General features: G+C 38.1%; 2 protein-coding genes across 5 annotated transcripts; one reads left to right on the top strand and one right to left on the bottom strand.

Moving 5' to 3' along the window:
* The first annotated feature begins 404 nt into the window (after positions 1 to 404).
* Positions 405 to 911, top strand: LOC112519170 (auxin-responsive protein SAUR21-like). Its single transcript, XM_025127167.1, has one exon. The coding sequence runs from the start codon at positions 494 to 496 to the stop codon at positions 788 to 790; it is 297 nt and encodes a 98-aa protein (XP_024982935.1). The 5' UTR covers positions 405 to 493; the 3' UTR covers positions 791 to 911.
* A 2,997-nt stretch (positions 912 to 3,908) lies between these two features.
* Positions 3,909 to 17,340, bottom strand: LOC112519216. Of its 4 annotated transcripts, none has more exons than XM_025127215.1 (5): positions 17,110 to 17,340; positions 16,678 to 16,734; positions 14,055 to 15,095; positions 9,840 to 10,707; positions 3,909 to 4,249 (listed from the first exon to the last, which is right to left on the bottom strand). In XM_025127215.1, exons 3-5 carry the CDS (start codon positions 15,027 to 15,029, stop codon positions 4,236 to 4,238), a joined length of 1,857 nt encoding a protein of 618 aa, XP_024982983.1. In that variant the 5' UTR covers positions 15,030 to 15,095; positions 16,678 to 16,734; positions 17,110 to 17,340; the 3' UTR covers positions 3,909 to 4,235. The 4 variants fall into 4 exon arrangements, with proteins under 4 accessions (XP_024982983.1, XP_024982982.1, XP_024982985.1 ...); XM_025127214.1 differs by having other exon boundaries at positions 14,055 to 15,092; XM_025127217.1 differs by lacking the exon at positions 16,678 to 16,734.
* Positions 17,341 to 18,095: the final 755 nt, after the last annotated feature.

Genomic DNA, 18,095 nt, shown 5'->3' with positions numbered 1-18,095 from the left:
AAATGTAGGATTGGTGATAAAAGGGAAATTAAATGGCAGATGGAGGGACCGAGACAGAATTGCAATATCATGTGGTTGTGTCTTCCAACTTGCATCAAATAACCACATTTCTTGTCAAGAATAAGATCACCGATGATGTGTCATGTATATGGATATAATTAATTGCAAGATCACATGGTTTTGTCTTGACGATTTTGGTCAAATTAAAGGTCTGATTGGTAGAGGGGTATACGGCTAACTAGTCATTTGTAGATACCATTCAGCCATTGATGGATATAAGCCTCATGCATGGGACCATGGTGTTGGAAGACAAAACCATGTGATATTGCATGAGCTCTGGTCTACCTCTCCGCATATCGGTTGGTTATATAAACCATTCCATATGCATAACCACAACCACAACAACAACAACATACAACACCAAGGATTAGTTTGAGCTCTTTCTTCCTTCATCAGTCTTTACGACAAAGCAGAAGGTGCCCTCCTTAGAAAAATGGCCATTCTTATGCCTCGGATCATTCAAGCAAAACAAATTCTCCGACGATCATTGTCAAATGGAAGCAGCAATACATACATGGCCATCCCTAAAGGTTATTTTGCTGTTTATGTTGGGAAACAAGAGAAGAAGAGATTTGTGGTTCCAGTATCATTGTTAAGCCAACCTGCATTTCAAGAATTATTATATCAGGCAGAGGAAGAATTTGGGTACAACCATCGAATGGGTGGCCTCACTATTCCATGCAGCGAAGACATGTTCACTGATCTTGCTTCTCGTTTGGGGGCATTGTGACTTGTACATGGCAGTTTTAAATTTCTACCATGGTTTTGTAAAGAACTAACAATAGGACCTTTTAAAGTTTGTAAGACGCGTGGAGACAATTGTCCCGGTTTTATGAAATTTGATTTAGGAATTACATATGCCGAATGACACAATACAATCCAATTCTTATATCTGAATAAACTAAAAAGCATAAACTAGAATTATGAAAAAAGTAAGGGGTCGAGATCTCTTGCGCACCATCTCAACCGAAATCTCTCGCGCATAATATATGTGAAGATCAAGAAACTCAGTCAACATCGAGATGTTCCTTTTATCATCTTTCATCTGTACAACATATTTGATTTGTTTTTTAAATTTTTTGATTTAGAATAACGGTTTTTGATTCAAGATGAGTTTTGTATAACAAATTTATATATTTTTGTTGTCCGGTTCAAGAAGTGTTTTGATTGGAACTTTTAAGATCTAATTTGAACTTAAAATAAAATATGAACTGTAAAGATAACTTAGCAGACTCGAGGACTTTGATATATCATGGAAATCCCTATATAAATCAAGATGATCAGTCGTTCAAAAGCTTTCGGTGGATCTGTTGTTACCCGGATGAATCACTCAATAGAATTTGAATGAGTACAAAGATCGTAAATGTTCAGTTTAAACATTGATTTTTTTGGATTTATTTTGCAGTTTGAAGAAGTGATGCTGAAGGAGAACTATTTGAAACAGGTAAGATTTAGGCAAATTGGCAAGTTGATGTTTCATGATTTTTATATATAAATAAGAGGTTGTTCTGTCCAGTCCCATCCCATCTCGTAGTAATTGAACAAACATTGAATAAAACAGTACCCGAAGGTTCACAAGCGGCTGAATATTTATTCCAGAAGTGCTTATTTGATCTAATCGTACCATGTAATCCTTTAAAAAGCGTTCCGAGTGATATTCCTTTTTATTTCTCATCAAACGAATGGCATTTTCTTCTGGAAATCCCAGCTAAATTAGAAAATGAGAATTCTATGTATAACCTCTTTTCTTTAGAGAGAATGCTCGGTTAATCATACTCAATTCGATGGAATTGTTTGATCTTAAAAGGGATCTTCTATAATTTCGTACGTGAGGGGTTAATTTTTTTTCTAGAATGCCTAAAATTTGTTTTACATCTTCTATGCGAAAATGCTCCATTTCCATTCACTATTTCTTGAAGCTCGATCTCTCCCCCAGATGAACCATTTAGCCATGAGAAACCATGAACCAGAATAGAAGAGCTTGCCCCACTCATGAGTAAATATTTCATAGCAGTCTCACTAGTCATATTCGACTTGTTTGATCCACCGATAGTTGATCAAAAAGTATATACACATGTTGATCCTTTATTATCAGATGCTTATTAATTAAACTAAAAGAGTACTCGCACAATGCAACAAGATACATCTTGATTTTAATGTTTCATTTTATATTTTGGATATATAATATATACTTAGTCTTAAAGATGGACAAAGATCGAGCTTTTTCGGGAATGGACTGGGCCTTTAAAGTTTGTTCTTAGTGAGCAAAATCATATTCTTTTTCAGGATCGGGCTTCTCGAGGTCAGGTTTTTAGGCTTTCAAGGCTTTGTCCATGAAATTTCAACCGAGATTCGGACTCACTAGGCAACGGTTGTCTGACCCACTTTTCCACCTCTAGTTCATATTATACCCACAGAATTTCTTACATATAGCGGGAATAGAGTCTCTACTCCCACTAACCGTTAAGCACATTGTTTATCAGGGGTGAGTTCATACGAAAACACCACTATTTTATAAAAAAGCGAATAAAACCCATATCACGTGATACTATAATCAGAGATAAAGATCACCTTGGCATGACCTAAAAAAACACATTAACAGTCTAAACATAAACATTATACATAAGTAAATATGTAAATATCACATAATTTTAAGATCATTTTTTTAGTAGGATGCTTATATACATTTAAGTGCATCAAAGTACGTTGTAAAACCGAACTTTTATGTAAAATCGTCTATTTCTCGCATGATAAATAAACATTATATCCAAATGTCATTGTCATGTTGATACATCAAGATTTATTAAAATGTTGATATCATGTTTTGCATGACAAAGAAAATACATTGATCAAAACTAATTTCGACCCCAATTTTTTATAAACGCCCAACTTTGATCACCTAATGATTTATTACTTGCACTACATAAAATCCAGTTGTCGTTTGGACCAATAACAATCTAAATTAGTAAATGTGGATACCGTACATATAGCTGTAATCTTCATATCAAACAAAGCTAATTCTTTATATTTGGAACCCCACCGGAAGTAGCGGTAGAAAAGAGTCTTACCATCAAACCTATTATAAAAATCCCATTCATATTCTCCATTAAACGGAATGGTATGATTTCCAAGATCATCGTCTCCAGATTTGATATGAGCAACGATGTTCTCTTATATGCCACTCATAACGTGAACATGTCATTTATGATCAGGGAACACCCGTAGGTTATTGATGCACATGATCGCAAGTCACCAACTCTTCAGGGTTGTTTGTTTACCTCTTAATAGTTCCATTAAGGAGCAGTCTCTGAATCGTTACAAGATGAATCTTATTTGGTAAAAAAAAGTCTATCTCTTATTGGTTCTAAAACTCTCTGAATGATTTTGTATCTTGGACCTCTCTTAACCATTTAGCGCCCTAATTTCGTTTTAAATAATTACCAAATAATTATATTTCATTTTGCACTATCTCATGAGAGTCTCTTAATCATTTTGTACCAAACCATTTAGCAACTGTCAAATAGCCCCTTTGTTTGGTTCTCAGAGATTCAAAATGTTTTCCAAAACCCCCTCTAACTTTGTTATTTTTACAAATCAATATCACAAATTATCAATCAATTAAATCCAACCTAAAAATTTCCCAACTTTTTTGTGCAAAAAGTTGCGATATAATTTGCGAAAATTGAAGGCAGAAACCCATTAGAAAGGAGGAAAGATGTCAACTTGTGGCAATGCCAAGAAAGATGATTCTCCTTGTCTCCACCCTGCAAATCACATCATAATTTTGAGTTTTAGACCATGAATATCATGTTGTAAGACTATAACTACTCAAGAGTGCACGAATATGTTAAAAACTATTATTACTCAAAAGTCCCCGAGGGTCTATACATCGTAAATCACTCAAAACAAAGATGCACACCAAAACTACAGGAAGAAATAATTATAATAATGTACAATCGTTTGAAATTGCAATCATATTTAAACACGAAATATGCGAAGAGGAAAATACAAACACAATATAAGCAAGCGAAGCAACGGGGTCATCTGCCTTTGCAGGGACCTCAAAGACTGGCGGGCACAAGTGTTGAAAAGATGAAAATCCGCTTGGTTCTCTTTCTACGGCTTGTCTTGACCATTACTATCATGTTTTCATCTTCTACGAGTTGCACGTTGGATCAACGTTTCATTTCTGCAACAAATTACAAATGTCAATGTAACTAGTTGTGTCGATGTGCACAACATGATGCTGCATTGATAACATGAAAGGAGTAAACTCCATTAGTGGCTAAAAAAGGGCATTGTTGCTCATATTATGATATTAATCTTGCAATATGAAATGATTTTGAAAAGATCGTCAGTGCATAATGAATAACGTTTTTGAGCCTAAAATAGATCTCCTTTCAGGAGACTGCCTACAAGTCGGTGTATATAAGTATGAGCCTTGAGGGTCAGCTCAACAGACAAATTAAGCCTATGCCTTGGGGCTCCTCATAGATCAACTTTGAGTATCCTCAGGGCCACTGGAGATTTTCCTGGCTATTATTTTCAGGTCCCTGGGATTAGTCGAGGTGCGCAAGCTGGCCCGGACACCCATGGTTACAAAAAGAAGTATACAGAAAATGCATCCAACCAACACTTGATCTGATTGCTACCTTAAAATAGTTCGATATGCCTTATGTCAGTTGACTTATAGACGAAGATTAAAGGGGTTCATAATTAAAGTGAGAATACAGAAAGTGTGTTAATAATTCAACAAGAGAGCACATATTTTGTATAAACCCACATTTTTTAGATCTACAGTTCTAATATTGAAATTTGAAAGACTAAAGGGATTCATAATTAAAGTGAGAATAGAGAAAGTGGGTTAATAACTGAACAGCAGATTTATATATTTTGAATAAACCCACAATTTTTAGATCTACAGTTCATATATTTTTAGATCATAATGGTAATGCAGCAAACATCCTATCCCAAACCTGTTGGGGTAATCCAAAAATGGAACCAAAAGAAAGAACCGTAACTAATATGTTATAACGCACCTAGTTTGCACATTTGCAGGACTTGATGTACCTCCTGGAATAATCAATCACCATCTAACAATAATAATTATTATATCAATTAAGTAGCGTAGTATTGGTTCTCTCTCAATGATGGCAGCTGCAGGCTGTGCCACCTAAGTACAGTTTCCAACTTTGCACTTCCTAATTTGTTTAGTACTACCTCTCTGTGTGTGTGTGTGTATATATGTATATATATATATTTATTCCCATTCTCATTTTCTATTTAGGTTAACTATGAGACAACCAGTTCAAAATGACCAAATAAGTGGCCCTAGAGCAGTCACTGAATGAGTGATCGGGGAAAAAAGTTCACAGGCAAGAAGGAAGGTTAGCATAAGAGGGTTTGACAAATTGCATGACATCATTGCTTTGTGTGTGTGTGTTATCCTTGTGATACACAGGTTCTACATTTGTCGGTTACTATTGGTGTTCACTTATTGAATCTACGGAGTTCAAACGCAAAGCGATGGTTAATACCAGCTCAGGACTATATGTTGAAAAATCAATTGATGTTTACCCATGTGATATACTTCTTGACATTTGCCATATGAATTGCCCATCTTCTGGAGGCATTAATGGTCAGGACACAGGTGTTTCTGTCTTGGGCGCTGCCATCATAGTCTCTAGGGTTGATAGTGGAAAAACTCAAGATTATACATGTGAAGAATTAATTGACATTTACCCCATGTGTGACCAACACTTCTTGTTGATGCCAAGTATTTTTTATTCTAGTATCGATATCATAAACAGTGTGTATACTTTTGTCATTGCACTAACATAACATTTTATGTGGCAACGTCTAGTAGCTACGCTCACTAATCTTTTTCACTCACCTTTATTTCTCCTATTGCAATTGAAGCTTGTACGTTCTGTAATGAACAACATATATAAAGAGTGTTGGAATAAGTTGTCTTCAGTTATTTTCCAGCATAGACCCCTAGACGGGCTGTGTAGCCCAAGTGGTATGTACAGATGTATTCACCGAATATCCCTTATTGTATTAACTATTTACAAGTTGCAGGCCTCACCTCATCCCTTATTGTATTAACGAATATGAGGATGATATTTGAACTTGATATCAAGTATAGCAACAAAATCCATGGTCTCCTATCTCTATATTTCGGCATTCTGTATTAGAAACATAGCGTAACATTTACATTTTAGACTTTTTTTAGATATAGTTTTATGCTTTACTAGTGAAAGTTCGATATAATCGATTGTTACACAGTTTTCCATTGAGCAAGATTGACATCTGGCATATGGTACACCTCCGTTAAGGTTCACGTACAAAAGAAGAAACAAATGAGTTGGGCTTTTCTTTTATTCTAGTAGGTGCTGTTTAGAATAAGGCCCGGGGGCTGTTTTGGGTTTTTACTTTTTCAATAATGTGCGGGGATTCCTTTTGTTGGGTGGGGGTGCACTTACTGTTGGGCATTCTGTTTTTCATATCAATTGTAATTTGAGCTTTGCTCTGGGAGAGACCATGGCCTCTCGAATGCCATTGGAGTGATTTTGCTTTCATTCTTTTAATCCAATTCCATCAGTTTGTATTAGTGTAAACCAAATTGGTATCAGAGCAGCAACATTTCTGATATGGGGACCCGTAGTGTAGCGACAAGAGTGGAGGATTTGGAGAGCAGCGTCAGATCAATAGAAAAGGGGATGCGGACGATTATCGAGCAGATGGAGAAAATTCTGAAGCAACAGGACGAGGCAACAAGTAAGTTGAATTCAAGTCCAATTTCCGAGGGTGAGGATTCGTCGGGATCGAGTGGGAGAAAGGAGAAGGAAGGATATGATCATAATTGTTTTTTATCCGTGAAAGGAAGAAAACTCGAGATACCTGCGTTCGATGGGACTGATCCAGACGGATGGATTCTCAGAGCCGAACGATACTTTTCGTTGAATCGTTTGAATCAGGAAGAACAAATAGATGTCGTTTATTGCCTTCGAAGGAGATGCCCTAAGATGGTTCCAGTGGGAACACAAGTGACACCCGATCACCAGGTGGGAAGATTTGGAGCGTATGATGCTGAGTCAATTCAGATCGCTGGCGGCTGGATCATTATGTGAGCAATTTCTGGCGATTAAGCAGGAGGGAACCATCGACGAGTATCGTCGCAAATTTGTGGGTTCGCTGCTCCACTAGATGGAATATCAGAGGAGGTTTTCTTAAACGAGTTCATTAATGGTTTAGAAAACGTGATCAAAGCGGAGGTTCACTTGATGAATCCAATATCATTAAGTGATGCGATGGAGATGGCATCGAAGATTGAGGTTAAGAATAAATTGTTGAGCAGGGATCGAATTCCAATCTCTAATAGGAAGAGCTCGAGTGTGGGATCGGAGGCTCGTAACACGTCTACTCAATCGGTAGCGTCGTCCAATTCGTCAGCAAGATCAGGATCCGAGTTTAGAAGATTGTCTGACCAGAAAGTCCAACAAAAACGAGCACTGGGCCTCTGGTATCGTTGCGATGAGAAGTATTCGCCAGGGCACAGGTGTAAGAAGGCGTTAAGTGTGATTCTCGTACAGGAAGACACAAATGAGGAGGAAGGATCCAAAACTGATGAGATTTCTCTGAATACGGTTGATGTTGTCAACTTAGGTAAGAAGGTGGAAGTACATCTGAATTCCGTGGTAGGATTAACAAATCCTAAAACAATGAAAATGGAGGGGATCGTTGATGAGCAAAAAGTGATATTCTTCATCAACAGTGGGGCCACGCACAATTTTATTTCAAAAGATGTGGCTGGGAAACTGAATTTGAAAATAGAGAAGACGAGAGAGTATACGATCACGACGGGAACGGGGAAAGCGTTACAAGGGGAAGGCTTTTGCAGGCACGTGACACTCATGATACAAGGACTGGACATTGTAGAAGATTTCTTACCCATACAATTGGGAAATAGTGATGTGATATTGGGGATGCAATGGTTAGAGTCACTCGGGGCCATTTACATAAATTGGAAGCATCAAATCATGAAATTCACAATCGGTGGTAAATCGGTGTCGTTGAAAGGAGATCCGACTTTGGGCAGATCCAAAGTGTCACCTAAAACCATGGGAAAAGTGATCCAGGAAGGACATGGTGTTTTGGTGGAGTTAGGATCGTGTGAAGCTGGAGATGAGGCGGGAAAAGAAGAAGATTCGGTGCTAGAGTCATTATTGAAGGAGTTTGATCGAGTCTTTGACATGCCTCAAGGTCTACCTCCGATTCGTGGAAGAGAACATGGGATTATCTTAAAGGAGGGAACAAAACCTGTGAATGTACGCCCGTATAGATATCCCCACTACCAAAAGGATGAGATCGAGAAGTTGGTAAAAGAAATGTTGGATGCGGGGGTTATTCGGCCTAGCTCGAGCCCTTTTTCGAGTCCAGTTCTGCTGATGAAAAAAAAAAAGACGGAAGATGGAGGTTTTGTATAGATTACAGAGCATTAAATAAAGCCACGGTGGTCGATAAGTTCCCATTCCCGTCATAGATGAGCTGTTGGACGAGCTCCATGATGCCCGGGTATTCTCGAAACTGGATTTGAAATCCGGTTATTACCAAATCAGATTGGAAGAAGGAGAGGTTCAGAAGACGGCGTCTCGTACTCATCAAGGGCATTATGAATTTCTTGTAATGCCTTTCAGGTTGGTCAACGCACCAACCACATTTTGGTGTTTTTCGACAACATCTTGGTTTATAGCAAATCCATTGATGAACATATAGAACACCTTAGAGTGGATCTGGACATTTTATTTCAACATAACCTTTACGCTAACAGAAAGAAGTGCGAGTTCGGTCGGGATAAGCTAGGTTATTTGGGCCACGTTATTTCGGGTGAGGGAGTGGAGGTTGATGTCTCCAAAATCAAAGCCATAGTTGATTGGAAAGCCCCCACGACGGTCACAAAGTTACGGGGATTTTTGGGCCTGTCTGGTTATTATCGGAAGTTTATAAGAGGGTATGGAATGGTGGCCGCTCCTCACGGATTTGCTCAAAAAGAACCACTTTCAATGGACAGATGCGGCACAGTGTGCTTTTGCAGAATTGAAGAAGTTATTGTCGATGGAGTAAAAATCCACCCAGTTTTTCACATATCGCAACTGAGGCTAGCTATGGGAAGTTGTGTGTCTACAAAAGACATTCCCTCGCAAATTTCGGATGACATGGTGTGTACAAGCAGAACCGGAGGACTTGATGGATGTGCGTTTAGTGCCAAATGGGGATCCAAGGCAGTTGGAAGTCTTAGTTAAAAGGAAGGGTTTATCAGATTTTGAATCTTCTTGGGAACTATTGGACCCACTGCTGCAGCGGTTTCCTGATAAGCACCTTGAGCACAAGGTGCTTTCTTTGGGGGGAAGTATTGGTACACCTCTATTAAGGTTCACGTACAAAAGAAGAAACAAATGAGTTGGGTTTTTTCTTTTATTCTAATAGGTGCTGTATAGAATAAGGCCCAGGGGTTGTTTTGGGTTTTTACTTTTTCAATAATGTGCAGGAATTCCTTTTGTTGGGTGGGGGTGCACTTTCTGTTGGGCATCCTGTTTTTCATGTCAATTGTGATTTGAGCTTTGCTTTGGGAGAGACCATGGCCTCTCGAATGCCATTGGAGTGATTTTGCTTTCATTCTTTTCATTCAATTTCATCAGTTCGTATCAGTGTACACCAGCATATAGGTTAAAGTGTTGAAGTACGTTAACAAGCATAAGAGATCCAAGAGGCAGTACCTCTTGTAGCATGTTTGTCATTCTTGTCTGTAATTCCCTCATCATTTATCCATTCACCATCATTGTTGCTCATCTCTTTTCTGGCATCATTTCCTACATCACTTTCACTGGCAGTCTCCCATTCAGAGTCATCACTTCCTTGCCCATAGACATCGCCAACATCCGCCTCACAATCGATGCCCCCATGTTTAATAGCAGCTTCCCTAAACAACCAAGCAGCACGCATCTGCTTCTTAACCAACCGCTCTGCATAATCGGGGACTTTGTTCTGTCTAGAAGACAAATCAGGATCTGTTGATTGAGAGCACTCGTTTATGAACAGAATAGCATCCAACAAGCTCTCTTTAGCTAGACCAAGCATATCATAAGCCTGTGCTCTTCTCCAGAGGCTTTTGGCATGTCGATTAACCGGGYWATGAAGACAAAGAGCACGAGTAGCATCACTTATAGCACCCAATGGTTGTTGCAACAAAAGATWACACTGGGCACGATTGYTGTACAACACAACTCTCTCTTTCTTAGATCTTACCGGGCACAATGCTAGTGCCTCTGAGTACTTTGATGCTGCTCCCGAGATATTTCCTGATGAAAATAGGGAATTGCCTTCCAGTTTTACAACCAACGCTGCAGCTTGTTTAATATGGAGATCCTCTTTAGGCATACTCTTTTCCCATTTGAATCTCTCCCTTGAATGCAATATTTCTTCAACATCTTCTTTTGTTCGATTACTGACAGAGTTGCGACCTGTCCCATGTGATTGAATGCATTCCTGGAGAACATTGAGGATGGAATCTCCAAGCTTCTTATGATCCCCAAGAGTTGAGATCTCTGCTAGGTCCAGAACTGCAGGTGCTGCCTTCTCTATTACCTACATAACAGATTATTACACTTTACATCAGAACGTTTATCATGAGTTACAAATCAAATGCTTGCAGAACCAAATTACTCCAACTTGGTACAGGCCCAGGGTTAAAGAAATTAGTCCTGTATGATAATAGAAGATATGCAGGCAGAAATCATTCATGTTAGTACTTGAGAAGGTAGCTGAGTTGGAACTAGACTCTGGTTTGGTCCTAGACTTCAATTATTACCTCACTTGCCAAAGACATCGTCATACAAGTAGTCACCTTTTTTCATTCCTTACCAATCGCTATCCCTTGTATATTCGTTTTTTCTATCTCTGTTAATCAGCATCACTATACTTGGCAGAACCTCCTGTTCAGCTCAGTTTAAAATTTGACAGCCTTCAAAGGAAACTATAACAAAGACATCTATGTTCGATCAAAACCAGCAAGTCTTTTGCCTACTTGACAATAGTCAAACTTCAATATCAATGTGAAAATATTGATTTAACAATTTTAATAGTTGATGATGTCAAGCAGATAATTGTGACAACAAACTCTTTGAACACAGCAATATACAGTAACATTGGGAAACATTCACAACCTAAACTTGAGAGGGGGCTTCTCTCTTCTTGAGTTGATGAGTTCTGCCTTTATGCGTGCGGCCGGAAAGATAGGCCGACTGCTGAGCCACTCTGGCTCAGCCACACCACTCAATCCGTCATACAAAGGCCTAACTCCAGCTCTCTCTACACGTGGAAGGAGGGCAAATTTTTTTGAATCCAATACAAAGACATACAGAATTAGTTATACTGATAAATGTTTTGTCATGAACAAATTCAATCCAAGCCTACAAGTTAAATCTCACTAAAAACAAAGCATAGCCAATTTCAAATTTGCAAAACAGAGCAATCACTCAAGCTAAAGCCTTGGAGCAGAATGATACAATGTCAGACTCTTACATGTCACTGATCTATGCACATGGGAATATTATATGTTAACATTTACGGTTAATTTTCACCATCAAAAGAACTACAAATATGTCTTTATATCTAGCCATTTAAAAGATGAACAGTGTGATGTGTTGTCTGTCTCACTGTGTGTGTGTATCCATGCCCTAAAGATGAGATCACAATAGAGCAAATTTGGCATAATAGATGGTGCTAGCAGACTGCAAATAACGTCACTGGCACTTTACTAAATGACATAAGCATGGTCACCACCACTTTAAACATGCTTACAATATGATGTCAATTTGTCTGATTCGAGAAACCCACATGGATGCTTGATACATCATGTGAGAATGCACTTACAAAAATATCAAGATCATTGCCATTTTGTCCATGAAAAGGTTAAGGGAATATAAAAGTACATATTTATTAGAATTATCAGGGATTTGATTCAAGGGGATTGAATTTGAGCCTAGTTTGTGTATATAATTGTATATTGCCGTGTACATACCATACAGAAAAATTCGTCATTTCAGTTTATTCCAGTTTATTTTCAAAAGTCACTTGGGCCTTTTCTAAGAGGCTTTGTTAAATTGACGGCAAGCTGGTAAGTGATGAACAGATTAGACCAATGGAGGCTCACTAGTAGTACCCAAAACCACTAACTCCTTAGATAGAAAATCAGTCTACTTTGTTGAGGTTATGGAAACCCCGGTTCTTCGCCATTACACGACGGCCTAACTGTAACATTAAAAGAAACATATTCCAGAAACCTTTAACTCATACACAAGCAGTCTAGTCTATATAACTTTGGAAGAACATTTATCATGCCCCACGACACAGCAACTCTAAACTGGAATGGGAAATAGCTTTTTTATCTGCTTGGCCATCCATCACAGGAGGTTAGTATATACAAAACCACGGTATATGTAGATCCAAGGCAACCGAGCACCCTAGTGGTCTGTTTTTGATAAACCTCAACCCCGATTACGTGTGTGAAGCCTCCCGCTCTATGGTGTCTCCTATATCAGTACATAAGACCTTGTCCTAGAGCACCTTGGTATACCTTGAGCAACAGAGAACAGCATCCCAATGATCAGCATGGAGGACAGAAGCAGACACGAAGTAACACACAAAGCAGTCAATTGCAGGGCAAATGACACTGTGGTTGTTGAGCTTCCCAACAAACCTCTCCCAATTCTCTGGTTAACTCTCGATTGTGTTAACTGATTTATCTTCCAAAATTCCTAGAATCCCACACTAAGATCATAAATCTAAATTATACTTTGTTTAGCAAATACAAGTCCATCTAGAGACAGAAAAACCTTCTTTAAAAACAAAGACCATAGGTGAAAACATACACCCAATCAGCAAATCATAAGGTAACTTACACATCAAGATGGTGTAAGATCACCAAAAGTGTGGAAACGAGGTCCAATAGTACAATATCATATCATAGTATCATCTCATATCAGCAGGCCAAGGAAAGCCTTAGGATGAACATAGAGTCTTACACCTCATCATGAACCAAGAGCCCAGCTCAATCCTTGTAGGTTTTTTTGGTAAGGGTGTTATCACTAGGACCCATCCTAAAAGTCAGAGAATGTTATTTGATTGTTTAGAGCAGTCAATGGACTAAATTGCCACCTTTAGTGATAATGGCTGAAAGTGACTTTCATGGTCCTGCCTGACAGAACAATGTGGTGTTTTATCCTTAAGCAAATCTCTATAGGCAACAGTAACAAATACATAGAAAGCAAATTTAGACCATGAGTCATCACTGGTGCTTCTATAACTGAGTCCCAACGTGAGATCTATCACTTTCTTCTGATCTAATTCTGATAGAATGATCATTACATATTGCATGATTGACTAATACACCTCAGCGGGTGGCGTCCACCCTTTTTTTAATACAGTACAGCACACTTGAAGTCTACATTGATCTAATGTGACAAGGGAACTTTATTTCAAGAATGATAACAATCAATTTGAAAACAGCATGAGCAAATGTGTACTGTGTAGGAGTTCCCATTACCAGATTACTGCAGAAATCTAATTGTCCAATTCTATTAGGGTTTCTGACTTTATCCAAGCCATTTAGCAAGCAGGCATGCTCTCCTAATTTTGTACATTTCTTCCAATTGCTTGCACTTGTTATCATTTCATTTCCTCGTCAATACTACTTAACAGCAATTGATATATCAAAACCATGACATTTTTTTCGTGATGTTCTATGGGTGTGGATCATGACTGTTATCACTTATCTGTTATGCACAATGTTATATGTGGGATAGAAAATTCAAAGTTTGTATGTATAGCTCTTTAGAGATTATCCACCCAACCACTTAGCCTCTACCAGAATCTAGTGTATTGAGAAAAAAATTATTTATTCAATGGACTTTTTTCAGTGTATTAGATATTACCTTATGGAACGTATTAGGGTCTTGGAGCAACCATAGAAGACAATCAATAGCCATGTATTGCCAGTCATCCGATGAGCGTGCAATATTACATAGTGCCTCGATTACACCAGGGCAGCTGCTAACCGGTCCTCTTCCAAACTTATGATGACAGATTGTTCTTAGTAAGCCAATACCCGCTGGTGAATTTTCATTCACGAGTCCACCCCACATACCAGGAAGTTTTACAAGAAATTCTGGTTTGCATATTGTAGAAAGAAACTCAGGCTTAAAGGCAAAACAATTTATAAGTTGAAGAGACCAGCACTGTAATTGACTAGCCCATTCCTCAGCTTTCCTCGATTCCATCTCTACACCACCCATACCACGTGTAAGAAGATCACAATGATAACTAAGTCTTCTGTCAGCGTTCTGATAAAAGTGAGAGTAGACAATCTCAAGGGAACTCATTGCTAATTGGATACAAAGCTCAAGGATCTCTCCATGATTTGCTACAGCAGGGAAAGTACTTGCATATGTAGCTAAGTGCCCTAGAGCTCGTACAGCAACTCTCTGTTCAACCCAAGTCAACCTACCCCTTAGAAGTTCAACCAAAGGAGGGATTACCCCAGCATTGATGGCAGTTTCAGCAAAATCTTCCATGTTCATGGTGTAGGATCCAATTATATGTGCAGCATAATAAGGGATATAGATATTCTGATCATGAGACAACCAGCGGCGATTTTTCAAGCCCTTCCATATGAGTGCTGCCATGCATTCAAATATACCCAACTCAATGAACTCCGGATCATTAGGGTGTGCCATAGCCGTATTCCAAAGACCGCTTATAGGGAGAACTTGACCATCGTCATCTTGTGAAGGAAGCTCTCGGAAAAACTTCATGATGCTAGCTCTCCGCTTGTTTGGGTTCCCTTCTTTCATGACACAAAAGAAACATCCAGGGTATGGGCAGTCTGGGATCAGTTTGTCCATGCTCATAGAGTTGAGTGCTCAGAATTCTAAAACCATGAAGTCAATTGCTCATAAACCTTCCAATGTACACTGCTTTAAGAAGAGGTCAGAGAATACTGATTAGCATATTTATGATAACTTAATTAAGCAAGGCAGCAATAAAAGAGAGTGCTCAAGTGTTAGGCACACTAACAACGTTATAGTGAATGCTCAGACAAAGCCACTGGTACAACGTGGACAGCCGCAAGATTACAAATAATGCAGTATGCATGATAAACAAGTAGTGTAGTAGTGAGAACTCTTGTTGCATTTCCTCATCCTTTTTTATAGTACTCTCTGCTAAGCTTGAAACTAATTCCAACCGAAGAACCAATACACAAACAACTGTACCACAAACAATATGATGTCCCAAGTACCAAAGAGTAACAAATGTTATGTTTTTGCTAGTCCTTTTAAGAAGCCCCACCTACAGTTGGTCCTTTAAAAATAGTGGTATTATGAACAAAACGAATTTCAACATCAATTATGGTGTTCATGCACATAGGATCACACCAAATAAGCCAAGGAGCAGAGATAGAAATGGAGTAGAAGAAAAAATAGGGAGGTACGACTTCTAGATGCATTGGGCGTAAAATTGGAGGTTGTCATACTCACGAATAGATGGATCTCTTTAGGTATGTTGAATCATGCAAGGTTGGTGCTTAGTGGTATTTCAAGCAGCACCAAGGATATGTTTAGACTGGAGCAGACCCATAAGGAGTTTATGTATTCAGAAGAATGTCAAACATAGGCATCGTGTGGGATGCCTCAAATACAATTTTAACACACACACATATTGCCATGGGGGCAGCATGGTTCTGGTAACCACATCCCAAGTAGCTGTGGATTTTGATCGATACAATATCATTACAGTGAAAACCCTCCTCTATCAAACCCAGGATACATCTTCTCCACCATGATAAAAATTCTTGTAGAATTGAGGATGAAGTTTTCACAAATAGAAGCAGGTCGGCGAGCAATGACACGAAATGCACGTCGTGGTGGAAAAATATGAATCTGCTTCTCTTTGTTCCTACAAACAAAATTGTTACATTATTACCAATTGTCGGTTCTTTGTGAAATACTCATTTGGCCGAGGGCTTTCAAACACATCGTAAGCTAAACCAGTGCTGACGGCTGCTGATTCAACACACTGCCACTGTACTGTCCGAGTAGATACTGTTATTGTCTCTCGAACCATTTTTTGATATCGAAATCTAAAAAAATATCTGGAAAATTTTCTCTTTGCCAAGGAGAAGACGCGGGTTCAATTCCCGTTCCAAACATATATGCCATGGTTCTTTACTTCGACAGGGTACAGATATCTAAATTTGAACTAGTAACTAATCCCAACGTCAATTATCGGAATCGAACCGATGACCATCGCATTGTTCTCTGCTTATGATTGTAGATGCCAAAAGATCTTATTTATTCCTAGATATAATCATATAAGCTCATCATTAACGTATACCTAGGGCACATCTTCTCTGCCGTGGTTATCAATACAAAGGAAATGACTCTCATGATTTATCAAAACTTCATAATCAAATCAAAGAGCTATATCAGCTCAATCACTTCCACATGTACATATAGGGAATAAATTGAAACCATAGAGAATCAGATATATTGTATATACCAAGCATTAAGCTTTGCAAATGTGACCAGCCTCCCAATCTAGCACGACAAAACATATCTGCATGGTTTCAGATCTAGATAAGAACAAAACTACGTTAAAAAGTTCAAAAGAAATATAATTCTAAGAGATGGCAAAATGCTAAGCAAATTTTCCCCAAATCCATGTCTAAATAAAAGTTTGCAATTACCAGATAAAATGTCACAAATCTGAATGACAAGAAACATTCTTAACCCTAAACAATATTCCCTAGTCAACTAAAGGAATCCTCAACAACAATCGAACAGGCTTTAATTCCTATCAAAAGCTAACCTACTGAAGAATAAAAACCAAAAACTTCGTAAATTATGCCTTCCTTGCTAAACAAAGAGTGAGATAATTCAACAAATTTCCATTGCAAATGTAATTACTGAGTGCGGAATGTTAGTATGTTACCAAGAAATGCAAGAAGAAATGAACAGCATAAGAAGCGACATCAGCATAGTAATAACAACACCATGACTAGAGTTAACCGCCTCGCCTGAGTTTCACACAGCTTCACAGTTGACGGAGGTCACTAGTCGCCGATCACGGAGGAGCAAGAACGACTGATTCACTGAGAGTGAGCAGAGGGATTTGATTTGGGGAATTGCAGACAACCCTGGGGTTTTTACCGATTTGCGAGAGGGTTCTTTCGAAAAGGCAACGGATCAAAAATTTAGGACCAAATAGCACACATTTTTTCTTATTAATAATCTCCCATTTCACCTTTGTCCATTTTTAAAATATTTGAGGGGTGATTTGGAGGCGTCCTGTCGTTATTTGCGAACTTAAAAGGTTTAAAATCATAATAAACATTTATATTTGTTTTTTAGCATAGCATTTGATGTAAAATGATTAAATGGTTAAAATAATTAAGTGGTTTTGATGATATAATGTAAAATAAAATATAATTATTTGTTAATTGTTTACAATGAAATTAGGATGCTAAATGGTAAAGAGAGGCACAGGATACAAAATCATTTAGAGAGTTTTAAAATTATTAAGAGACATAATTTTTTATTTTTTTTTTTGACAAACAATATTCAATTCTTAATGATTCAGATATTACCTCTTAATAGAACTATTAAAAGGTAAACAGATAATTGGATAAAATAAGTTGTTGTCGTGTATTTAACATGACTAGGATTAATTAGAACTTGACTAAACAAATTGCCTTTGTTTAACGAGCTTGATGTTTTATTTGTTTTCATTTTTCCTTGGTTTTTAAGAAATAAGAAATTTATTGAATTGGATAAGTTATTACGTATCTATTATTCACTTTAAACAAATTTATCTTCGTAATAGTCAGCACGTTTTTTTAAGTGACTATTAAAACAAATCTTTAACCATAAGAGTGGTGTCTGATTAATTTGAGCTTGACTCCAAATGTCAAATGTACC

This window comes from Cynara cardunculus, assembly GCF_001531365.2.
Source record: "Cynara cardunculus var. scolymus isolate 2C chromosome LG 10, CcrdV1, whole genome shotgun sequence".
Taxonomy (NCBI): Eukaryota; Viridiplantae; Streptophyta; class Magnoliopsida; order Asterales; family Asteraceae; genus Cynara; species Cynara cardunculus.
Note: the sequence above shows the minus strand (reverse complement) of the source record. Positions and strands in the feature narration are given on the sequence as shown.

What these genes read in the sequence shown, in the direction of transcription:
- LOC112519170 (XM_025127167.1), top strand. Translation starts at nt 494, where the DNA reads ATGGCCATTCTTATGCCTCGGATCATTCAAGCAAAACAAATTCTCCGA.